The 12969-nt window shown below is 37.4% G+C and overlaps 1 protein-coding gene across 1 annotated transcript; it reads right to left on the reverse strand.

Annotated features, from left to right (window-relative positions):
* Positions 1–875: 875 nt before the first annotated feature.
* Positions 876–9312, reverse strand: tmem267 (transmembrane protein 267). Its single transcript, XM_037753497.1, has 3 exons — positions 9207–9312; positions 5032–5497; positions 876–4806 (listed from the first exon to the last, which is right to left on the reverse strand). Exons 2-3 carry the CDS (start codon positions 5437–5439, stop codon positions 4471–4473), a joined length of 744 nt encoding a protein of 247 aa, XP_037609425.1. The 5' UTR covers positions 5440–5497; positions 9207–9312; the 3' UTR covers positions 876–4470.
* Positions 9313–12969: the final 3657 nt, after the last annotated feature.

Genomic DNA, 12969 nt, shown 5'->3' on the forward strand with positions numbered 1-12969 from the left:
GTATGTCAAAAAAAAAGTAAAAAAAATATATATATATAGTATAGTATGTCGAAAATAGTCATAAAAAAAGTCATAGTATAGTATTTCGATAATTTCATGAAAAGTCATAATATAGTATGTCAAAAATTGTATGCAAAAAAAGTCATAGTATATTATGTCGCAAAAAAAGAGTAAAAAAAGTCATAGTATAGTCTGAAGAAATAAAGTCATAGTATAGTATGTCGAAAACAAGTCATATTATATGTCGAAAAAAGAGTAAAAAAAGTATAATATTTCGAAGATTTCATGTAAAAAATGTCATAATAATATAGTATGTCCAAAACTTTGTGAAAAAAAGTCATAGGATAGTATGTCGATAATTTTATGAAAAAAAGTCAAGAGTAAAAAAAAGTAATAGTGTAAAAAAAAATGATAGTATAGTATGTCGCAGAAAAAGAGTAAAAAAAGTCATAGTATCGCGAAAAGTCATAGTGTAGTTCGCGAAAAAGAGTAAAAAAAAGTCAGCGTCGAAATAAAGTCATAGTATAGTACATCGAAAAAAAAAAAGTAAAAAAAGTTAGTATAGTATGTCGAAATGAAGTCATATTATAGTATGTCAAAAAAATGTGATGGTATAGTAAGTCAAAAAAAAGTCATAGTATAGTATGTTGAAGAAAGAGTAAAAAAAAGTAATTGTATAGTATGTTAAAAAATAGTAAAAAAAAATCGTAGGTTATTATGTCGAAAAAAAGCCATAGTATATTATGTAAAAATTAAATATTACAGTATGTCGAAGAAAGTCATAAAAAACTCACAGTATAGAATGCCATAAAAAATGTAATAAAAAAATCTTAACATTGTATGCCAAGCATGTATTGATGGACAAACACAGAATATATATACACAGGATATATTTTATTGGGCTAAAAAGAACACTACATTAAAACCATCTCGTTACCATCTATACTTTAAAACTATTGAAATCAAAACGTCAAAAAAACATATTCAACAAATACAAAATATAATTTAAATAAATAAATAAATAAAATGTGCAAAATTCATGATATTGCATTAATGAAGGTCACATTGTAAACATAAGCAACAGTAAAAGAGATCAAGTTTTACTCAAAATAACTAGTAACTAAAATGGGACATCATAACCTTTCCTTCCCAAAATTCAACTACAAATACATTTTTAAATTTATGTCACAAGGATTTTTTTTTCAATGACACACTGCAACTCTCAAACTTTAAGACCTGATTAGTGCAAAATTAACACATTGTGAACACCTACAGCTCACTGTCGCAATCTAGTGGACAACAAGTACCACTACAACCTTACAATCACCAGCAGCTCCACAAGAAAGCATAAACACACACAAAATAGAAATTAATTGTTTTTTTATGGCTATTTGAGAATACTGTTATTAAGTTGAATATTTTCCAATTCAAAAAGATAAAAGCAGACTATTACAAAACCTCTTCAGAGTCCACCATCCCTTTTATACTTAAAGCAATTGCATTCAAATAACTTTAAGTTCCTAAAACCCATTAAGTCCACTCTATTATCACATATTATGCATCATGTAAAATATATTAAATAAGATTGTTAAAGAAGGATTGTGTGTGATCAGTCTACATCTAAAACAGTGTAATGACTTCCTACCTCTAAATGTTTTGTGTCTTAGTGGATTATAATATTCATGTGATAAATAGTTTAAAAAACAAACAACCCATGTCCTTCTGTAAGTCATGGTTTCACCACTGAAAAGCCAACTGGAAATTTTAATATGTAGTATGTACTAATCGATAATTTAATTACAGTAGCATAACAAAAACAGCAGTGGACTAATATACAGCAAGTTAATGCAGCAATTACATCTTTTTTCCATTTTATATTTCTGTAAATATCAACAAGTTATATGAAGATATTACTAGCAATAGACACACTATTGAACAAATCATTCCCTTGAATGTTAAAAAATAACATTAAAAAATAAATATCCAGAATCTTTCCAGACCAGAGGCCTGTACTACGAAGCAGGATTTGGGGTTTATGTTCGAGATAAGAGATCAACTCGAATAAAAGCATCGCCTACTGACCAATCAAAGCATCGGTGTGCAGATCGTAAGATCATATTACACAAATACAAAGTCATAATCCAGGCTAATAGCAACACAGTTTAAATTGCCAAATGTAAGAAGGACAGCTGGCAAAAAATCGGCGACTGTGTGAAACTGACTTGGAAGCAAATAAAAAGAATAATTATTATATACGTCAGAGTCGTGCGTTTACAGTCCTGCAGACTGTATATATTGCCTTGCGTTACTTTGCTACCGGTAGTTTTATGTATGCTGTAGGAGATTACAAGATATGAAAGTAAGCCTGCTTACTGCTTTGAAATATGTTTTTAAATTATTTTTTTTATTTGCTTCCAAGTTTTTATTTCACACGGCTGTGGGTTGGAGCTGAAACGAGGCTGAAAGTGTCACACACACCACTATTTCCCCAAAGGGAATACTAAGTATCTTCTATGCTTCTATTCTATTCTATTCTGTAAGCAACATATTCATTTAACAGGATACGCAAAGTTATTGATTTACCGAGTTGATAGCCACCGTCGTAGGGCCGCTTAGTGGGATCGCTGTTGTTGGGGTCAGTTAAACCAGATAACGAGAAGACACCCTGGGTATGTTGAACTTGCGTCTAAGTACAGGCCTCTGGTCCCTTATCCTTTCTATGTTTGATATAAACTAGAGAGGTGACTTGGGACACCATACACTTATCATACTTACATTAAAGTACAAAATCATCCGTCATTTCATCCTTAGCAACAACGGAGCCAAATCTGTGAAAAATAATATTCCTGGACTTTCCTGTTTGAAACTGTCTTCCTGGACATATGACTGTAGTTGATTTTTTTTTTTTATGTGTTTTAAAGGTGCAGTGTGTAGGGATCTGGCGGCATCTAGTGGTGAGGTTGCAAGTTGCAACGAACTGAACTTCACCTGCGTGCCAAGCGTGTAGGAGAACTACGGTGGCTGACGTGAAAATGGTATGGTCCTATCTAAAAATCAGTGTTTGGTTTGTCCGTTCTGGGCTGCTGTAGAAACATGGCGGCCCGCTCCGTATGTAGATATAAACGGCTCATTGTAAGGTAATGAAAACATGATTTTCAGGTGAATATACACAAAAGGCTAAATGTCACACACTGTTCCTTTAAATGTTTGTATGTATGTTATCTGAAATACTGTGTGATTGTTTTGTGTTTTAAAGGTTTGTGTGTATCGTGTTTGAAACACTATTTCTGCTAAAATAAAGGCTTAATAAAAGAAAATGTAAAAATAAAAAACAGTAAGTTGTACAGCATCTTGAGCACAGTATCTCTTTAAAGTGGAATATTTCTCACTTCCAGGTTGATTCATGCAAACAGTATACCGGGCCTGTTCACCTTTTAACAGCCAACAGAACTTAGAATAAGGATGTGTTTTTCAGCTAAATTCAACAATGTCAATGCCAATGCCATGTCTAGATGCTACGAATTTTTTGAAATTTGTAGCACCTAGACATGGCATTGAGCCACAAAATCCTGATCCATAACCACAGCTGACATGGTTGGCACTGAAACCTTTGATTTTGCAAAAAGTGGCTTCTATAGGAAAAGTGATTTTTGACTGGACAATAAGGCTCGTCCAAGCAGCAAAATGAGAGTCTGCTGAAGTGGCAGAGAGGTGACAGCTGGATAGTACAGGCATTAACCTAACAGCCAAAGATAATGTTTTGTGGTGATTAATGGTGGCTCGGTCATTGGAATGTGGTAGATCTAAAACATACTCTACGTTCAAATTTCACTATTGTGGCAAGATGAGCAATTTTAAATGCACAGTGGAATAAACAGTGGTAATATACTGTAGGATGCACTGAGGGTGACACTGGTAACAATATGTCAGTGTCATACAGCCTATGGATGACCTTTGGTTGGCTTTTCCTTGAGTGTTCCTTCTTAAGACGAGGACAGATAGTGATGGTTCAGGTGATGACTAGTTAAGAGTTCAGGGGCCAAGAAATGTTGTGAAGTCTTGGATCCGTTATCGGGGTTTGGGTAGATGAGCGATATGTCAAAGCTTTAAAGGGTCACTCCAACACTTAAAACAGTTGCCGGAGAAAAGCATCACTCTCCAGATAAGTGAGCAGGATTCTTAAACATTTCCTTAATCCAAGAAAAAAAAATCCATGATTGGCACTCATATTGGAACGTTCCTTTTTCAAACAGCTAATTTGTTATTTTACAGATGTCTCAATCCATGGAAACCCAAATTGTAGTTTTCCATTATAGTGAGTTTCCTCATTCTTGTGGGGAAAAAATATCCGATTCTTAGATCGTTTCCTTCAGTAATTTCAAGTATCTTCAAGTTTGCTTCAAACAGCTTAGAACATTTTCGCCCAGAGGCGATCCATACCAGATCGGCATTAGACGTCGTCGGCGACTTCTAGACATCGATGGCCACCCCGTGTTTGGTGGAGATCACGTCCCTGGTTCCCGTCAGATACATGAGCACCGAACACAGGTGAGGGAGCGTCGCCGTGGTGCTCACGTACAGCCAGTAGGGGAGCGGCGCCGTGTTGCCGAACGGGCACACCCACAGGCCGTGGCGCACGGCGTCGCGGACGTGGTGCGTCGCCATGGATATGAAAAGCATCCACGGCAAGGAGCACCAAGCATCTTTGAGGCGTCCGATCCACATGAGGAAGCGGAGGGAGAGGCAGAGGATGGGGATGAGGGACGAACAGTGAAGAGGTGGACGCTGAGGGAGCGAGACGGCAGCCTGGAACAAAGTGGGAGTATTTTTGTAAGATGTTTTTCAGCAAAATAATACCATTCCACATCTACAAATAGTATTACAGTATGACTGAATAAAGCACCTGTGAGATATGACAAAAGTAGACCTCTGGAGTGAGGGTTAACATTGAGAGTGATCTGACTCCATATATCTGTCACGTTCAGTACATAAAATATGTAGAAGAACTCTCAGTAAGGGTGCAGGTCTTACCTTGAGTGACAGGGATCCGGCCATGTAGAAGTGGTCCAGGTCTATGATTGATGCCAGAAGACCAGCAAGCAGCACCTCATACAAATCACTCTTTTTCCTTAGTCCAATAACAACTGCCCATGACCACAGCCCCACCAATCCGTGCGTGGCGTTGTCCAAGGCAGCACGCAGCCACAGGTGGTTCTGGATGACGGAAAGCTGGAGGGCGTGGTCCGCCACCACACAGAACATACCGAGTCCTGCTGACGCCAGCAGAGAGGCGGAGCTGAATGTCTGTAGGAGGGCCTGAGCTTTCTCCGTCTCCACAGCCAGGCTGAGAGGTACGGGAGCACCTTCTCCCCCGAGGCCCACCCCCAATAACGGGGACGAGGCGGCGGAGGAGTCGAGCTTGGAGTAGAATCCTTGCATGTTGACAGATGGCTGTGGGGGCCAATCGCCAATGAAGGGTCAGCAAGAGTCAGGTAGACTGGAGAAGGAAGGAAGGAAGGAGAGGGATTAATGAGGGAAAATGAAAGAGGAGAAGAAAAGTGGGGTATGGCAGCTGGAGGTAAGGCTGGGTTGCAAGAAACATCAGTAAAGACATGTGAGAGGGAGGCATCACATTAAAAAAAGACTATTGTATGCACTATATTAATACTCAAGCTGAGACATACATCATACATTAGTCACTTGCATTAAGTCACCCGAGAGCTCTTTGGGTTGGTGTGTAAACACTCTGGCTGTCAAAGTTAACGTGATAATTACGTGTTAACACAAATTTGTTTTAACGCAACTTGTGATTTTTGATCTTTCGGAGGTTGTAGCAGGCTCAGTTTTAAAGCTAGAGTGAAGATAGACATCATATGAAACTAGAAAATAAAATAAGTGAGGATCCAAACCTGCATTAAATTTTGGCGAGGAAAAACTGGCATGGCCATTTTCAAAGGGGTCCCTTGACCTTTGACCTCAAGATATGTGAATGAAAATGGGTTCTATGGGTACCAACGAGTCTCCCCTTTACAGACATAACCACTTTATGATAATCACTGATTTACAATAATAAATATACACAGACAGTTGCATAAAGCAGCATATGTGCCCACTCCCATGTTGATAAGAGTATGAAATACTTCTCCTTTTAGGGTATATTTTGAAAAGATAAAACGTGTGATTAATCATGCGATTAATCGTAATTAAACATTGTAATCGATTGACAGCTCTTGTAAACACAAAACATGCATATACATTCTAAATAAATTGCTGTGAAGGTGTGCACCTCTGCAAAATGGTCTGTGCCTTCGCGACAAGATTAGAAAAGAATAAAATAAAATATGTTATCTCACAAATAAAGACAGTGAACATGACACAATAAAGCACAATAATAAAACACAAGCTGGTATTTTACTGAAGCACTGCAATTTTGCAGCAACACCATTGGCAAAAGAAGCCACTAAATCTTGAATTATGCAAATTTAAAATACACAGCAGCAAGTCCCAATCTAAAGGTTACCCCTTGCACCCCCATGCAGACTCCACTGCCTCATGAACAATGAAGGCAAAAAGCCTGAGACTACATTTCTATACTCTTGTTCCTCGGTTTTTGAATGCACTTAAATTGTGATTACTAATTGGCCTTTTGTAATGCTCATAACAGTCTTTTACTCATGGATTTTTATCTTGGTCTCTGTCTGTGGATATGTGTGATTTTGATGTCTGCTCTGTTGACCTGTTTTTATTCTGCCTATGTCTGTAAAGCACTTTGGTCAGCTCATGTTGTTTTAAATGTGCTATAGAAATAAATTTGACTTGACTTGACTTCCCATCCAAACATAGTGTTCATCTCAGAGACCACTGTTCATGTCTTGTCATTTTGAACCTAGAGGGGAAAATACAAACAGGTCTCTGTCTCTCATGCAACTGAGTGAAATGTGGGACATACTGTACTCAACCTTCAGTCTATCTGAATGCATCTCATCGTTTTCCACTTGCTGATGTAGCAGCAGTTGTCTTGCTTTTGAGAAAAGAAGATCTTCTAACACTTCATACCCATACTCAAATGCATATGACAAATAAACTTGAAACTTGTAAATACACAAGCTGGATTTTTACTGAAGCATTGCAATTTTGCAGCAACACTATTGTCAAAAGAAGCCACTAAATCTCAAATTATGCAAATTTAAAACACACAGCAGCAGTCCTCATCTAAAGGTTAAAGACTCCACTGCTTCATGAACAATGAAGAGATTGCATTTCTATACTCTTGTTCCCATCCAAACATAGTGTTCATCTCAGAGACCACTGTTCATGTCTTGTCATTTTGAACCTAGAGGGGAAAATACAAACAGGTCTCTGTCTCTCATGCAACTGAGTGAAATGTGGGACATACTGTACTCAACCTTCAGTCTATCTGAATGCATCTCATCGTTTTCCACTTGCTGATGTAGCAGCAGTTGTCTTGCTTTTGAGAAAAGAAGATCTTCTAACACTTCATACCCATACTCAAATGCATATGACAAATAAACTTGTAAATACACAAGCTGGATTTTTACTGAAGCATTGCAATTTTGCAGCAACACTATTGTCAAAAGAAGCCACTTAATCTCAAATTATGCAAATTTAAAACACAGCAGCAGCCCTCATCTAAAGGTTAAAGACTCCACTGCTTCATGAACAATGAAGAGACTGCATTTCTATGCTCTTGTTCCTCACTTCCCATCCAAACACAGTGTTCATCTCAGAGACCACTGTTCATGTCTTGTCATTTTGAACCTAGAGGGGAAAATACAAACAGGTCTCTGTCTCTCATGCAACTGAGTGAAATGTGGGACATACTGTACTCAACCTTCAGTCTATCTGAATGCATCTCATCGTTTTCCACTTGCTGATGTAGCAGCAGTTGTCTTGCTTTTGAGAAAAGAAGATCTTCTAACACTTCATACCCATACTCAAATGCATATGACAAATAAACTTGTAAATACACAAGCTGGATTTTTACTGAAGCATTGCAATTTTGCAGCAACACTATTGTCAAAAGAAGCCACTTAATCTCAAATTATGCAAATTTAAAACACACAGCAGCAGCCCTCATCTAAAGGTTAAAGACTCCACTGCTTCATGAACAATGAAGAGACTGCATTTCTATGCTCTTGTTCCTCACTTCCCATCCAAACACAGTGTTCATCTCAGAGACCACTGTTCCTGTCTTGTCTTTTTGAACCCAGAAGGGAAAATAATACATGCAACTGAGTGAAATGTGGGACATACTGTACTCAACTGGCAGTCTATCTGAATGCATCTCATCGTTTTCCACTTGCTGATGTAACAGCAGTCTCTTGCTTTTGAGAAAAGAAGATCTTCTAACACTTCATACCCATACTCAAATGCATATGACAAATAAACTTGTAAATACACAAGCTGGATTTTAACTGAAGCATTGCAATTTTGCAGCAACACTATTGTCAAAAGAAGCCACTTAATCTCAAATTATGCAAATTTAAAACACACAGCAGCAATCCTCATCTAAAATGTTATCCCCTTTGCTTTCTAATAAAAGACTCCACTGCTTCATGAACAATGAAGAGACTGCATTTCTATGCTCTTGTTCCTCACTTCCCATCCAAACACACAGTGTTCATCTCAGATGTCATGTCTTGTCTTTTGAACCCAGAGGGGTCTTTGTCTCTCATGCAACTGAGTGAAATGTGGGACATACTGTACTCAACCTTCAGTCTATCTGCATGCATCTCATCGTTTCCCACTTGCTGATGTAACAGCAGTCTCTTGCTTGTGTGCCTCTAGGTATGACATGTTAATTAGCTAGCTAGTTATTTCAGTCACCTGCTGTTATCTCCATGGTTACCTGTGGTTAACACCAGCAAGGTTTACTGAGGTCTATCTTTATCTGTCAGTCACAAGTCAACATTAGAGCGTTTATAAAGAAAGACATAGTTAGATAACCTGATCTTAAGCGAGCTACATTAACATCATTGTCGTGCTAGCTGGGAGCTAACAGGCTAGCAGTGAGCTGCTGCTTTGTGTAGGCGGTGCAGACAGTCACGATGAGCTCTGCTACAACTCACTGCAGTCAGTTACACAACATGACACGCTTCTCCTGCTATTAAAACGTGTTTATCGGCTGATTCACATGTTTTTAAGTCGTTTTTAATCAACCAATTGATAAATATAACGATGCTCACCACATTGCCATGCACAGGCTAGACTCTTCTTCTTCTTCTTCTTCTGGTGTGTTTTTGTGGTAGTCTTGCTGCTTGGCGGCTGCTCTGCTGCCACCCTACAGGTCAGAGGTGGAACAGCAGGATAATAACACTAAAGGAATATTAAGATCATTTCATGTAGCATGATACATTTAACACGAAAAAGAGGAGGGATGAGATATAAAATTGCCATATTGTTGGCATCATTGGGCAAATATTTCATAATAACCTTTCAGCATATTGTAATTCAAGTGTTCTGAGAGAAGACTAGACTTCTGCACCTCCTCATGGCTCTGTTTCAGGCTTTAAAAAATCTACTTTGGTCAATTAGAGTTTTTTAAAATTTTTTATTTAACCTTTATTTAACCAGGTAGTACTCATTGAGATTAAGAATCTCTTTTGCAAGAGTTCTGCTGCTAATCTACAGGTCATAGGTGGAACAGCCGGATAATAACACCAAAGGAATACTAAGAAATTTCATGTATTTCATCTTTATTACTATTCATATTATTAATATATATGTGTATGTATATATACTGTATTGTACATATATATTATACTAATTTTCTTTTCTTTTTGTTTTGTTTTTGTTCCCCCTATGCTCTAAACATAAAAGGAAGGATATCTGTATTTGTATGTGTAGATATGTGTGCATCTAGAGGGACGGAAAAGTAACACAAATATGTTAATATGGTCATTGATAGACCCACGTATCTGTTAATTAATGTATACTAATGTTTGGTGATGTTTAGTCATTTGATCAAGGTATTTACAGAAGAGATCTAACTTTTAGTGGCTGTAGTTTATCTAAGCATCACTAGAGGATGAAAGAGACCACAGAATGAACACAAACGAGCAGGCACTAAACATAACTCCATACTGTAGCTAAAAAAGCATGGTGGAAGAAGTATTCAGATATTTTACTCAAGTAAAAGTAGAAATACCACAGTCTAAAAACACTTCATTACAAGATTAAGTCCTGAATTCAAAATGTTGCTTCAGTAGAAGTACAGAAGTGTTTTCACCAAACGTACTCAAAGTATCAAAAGTACTCATTATGTAGAAAGCCTTTTTTCACAGTGTTATATTATTATAAAATATTATATTATTCAGTTTATATCTCAAACAAATACATGTAAGAGCATTTTAACAAATGCAGTTCCTCAACATGGAGACAATTTTAGATACTTTGTATACTACTAGGTCGATTAGCAGTATAGTATACTGCATCATATCACAGAAGTATATCATGATTTATATGAGCCAAATAAATGTAGGTAATTAAAAAGTATAATATTTCCCTCTGAGATGTAATGGAGTAGAAGTATAAAGTAGAATAAGATGGAAATACTCAAGTGAAGTACAAGTATGTCAAAATAGCACTTAAGTACAGTATTTGACTTAATGTTACATTTCATTGTGTGTCATTAGTTTACACTGTTTCAGGGTCCACAATATGCTTGAGACTGATATATTGAACAGCACAGTAGTATACCAAACCAACAGGTTGCCTTGCAATGTAAATGTTGCTTTTGGTTTTGTTAAAATAGTGTTTTTATTTTATGAATATGAGAGGTAGAATAATACCAATATTGAACCCTGGACTGGCGGATAATATCGGCTCCCGTGTTTCAAATTAGGCAAACCTGTTAGTGGAGGGTTTTTAAATAGGTGTGTCAGTTCAGAGGAAATGAAACTTGGCATGCAATAAATTTAAATTTCAACCACTCATGTAAAATCCAATTTTAATAATCACTATTAAAGATCCAAGATCATATCTGTTTAATCCCTTTTAATGGGATGACTTTAATTAGCCTGGCTGTCTTTTATTCTAAATGACTTCCTCAGTAGGGATTCATTTAGAATTTCAAATTCAATCAGTGATTTGCTTTTTCTCCACTTAAGCTCTGTCTGCCCTTTAATGGTGTATTTAGTGACCTCATTTATTTATTTATTCATATTTCTGTGTCCCACAGTTGCTTTGTGATTTGAAAGACATGTCTGCTTCTGTTATCTGATGCTTAAAATGCCTGATCCAATCCTGAAATGTTTTCTTATTTGCAGATTCAGACACAAAATGACTCACCAAGCTTACATATTTGGCAATTTGGTCCGTTCTTGGAAGAAACGGATGAGATCAATGCAATCACGAGAATCACCACAATTTGGAGAACGAGGCTGCAGTTTGCAGTGAGTAACATTTCAGAAACATCAATGTTCTGGCAGTAATTGTGTTGAATGGCATCATGACTCAGGACATGAACTCTCATTTTGTAGCACTAACTTACAATTCTAGTTCTTCATAGACGACAGCGCAGACAAGACAATGTTCTGCTGTGTTTGAGGCTGACAAGCAATTGGTGGAATAATCAGAATCAGGCCAGAATAAAAGAACATAATGACATGACACTAATGGTTACTAATGCAGTGTGACATACGTCTGCTCCACCCATCCCTTTTGCACATCAGCAAAGGAACTGGCATCATGATGGTGGACTTAATTGATTTACAGGTCATTATGAGGACAGAGGAGATATGAAATCAGAGTGGGATATACCATTCGTCTGAATAATTCAGCACCATGGAGAGAGGCACAGAGATAGAGACTGCGTTTGAATGTTTCAGCACCACAGACAGCGCACGGTGAAGGAGCTTCTCTGCTGCCCTCCTGTGGCCAAATTCAGAATTGTTTTCTCCAATGGTGTACAATGAATAATAATAAATCATTAAAGTAACACATTTTTTTTAATTTGGCCGTTGAAAGTTATGAAAAAAAGTTGATAGCGTAGAGTTCGACAAAGCTGCGTGTATTTTATGACACCACTGCAAACTACAATTAGTTAAATGAATACCTCTCTGACAGTGTCAATCAAAACTGAGCATTATTATCTTTATAAAAGTAGATTAATGAGAGAAATGTTGTATCGGAATGCATTTTTACAGGTGTAATAAAGTGGCCACTGAGTGTATGTTAAAATTCAAACAAAGGTAGCTTTGTATTGGAAGAATCAGAACACTTCCTTATTAGTGTGGCACAAAAATATATATATATGTGAATGGACTTTGGGAAAAGTAAACAACACATCGCTGCCAAAAGCAAATACAAAAGTGTACATAACAGGTCACATGTTTTGATATATTAAAGGTGCACTCATCTCATTCCCAGGGCGTCAAATACTGACGCTTTATCACGGCTATCGGTGTTCGATGCCGACTCACAAGGCACTCTTTAGCGTTAGTTTGAGATCCGCCGGGCTTTCCATTAACTACAATGTAAACCCATCCACGGCAATAGTAAACACACTCAGGGAAAGTTCTTTGTTGACGTAGTTTGAAGCGCAAAAGAGACAAACAGGGCGGGTGGGAGGGGAAACGTTCAGTGTAATTTTCACTGCCTAATCCTAAGCAAGTGTTCTTGTTTAATTCACAACATTAAGCACATGTTTACTGCGACCGAAAAGTGACACCGAGGGATCCAACAAAGCGTCGGTTGGGATGAGAACACGTTGAAATATGGCTTCAAAACTGTATGAAGTTAATGCCCAGAATAAAGGAAGAATCATAAGATGAAGTTTGTGAGAAAAAAAGGTTCAGAAACAGACAGGAATTGTAAAACAGAGAGATAAAGGAAGCCGTGGAGCAAAAGATAGAGAGGCAGCGAGTTGAGTGTTTAAAGAGAGGAGAGAGCCAGAAGCCGGGGCTGAATTGAGTGGGAAGGAGAGATCATGTCATTCATCCAGTTATC

Source organism: Sebastes umbrosus, chromosome 19 (genome assembly GCF_015220745.1).
Source record: "Sebastes umbrosus isolate fSebUmb1 chromosome 19, fSebUmb1.pri, whole genome shotgun sequence".
In the NCBI taxonomy this organism is placed as follows: Eukaryota; Metazoa; Chordata; class Actinopteri; order Perciformes; family Sebastidae; genus Sebastes; species Sebastes umbrosus.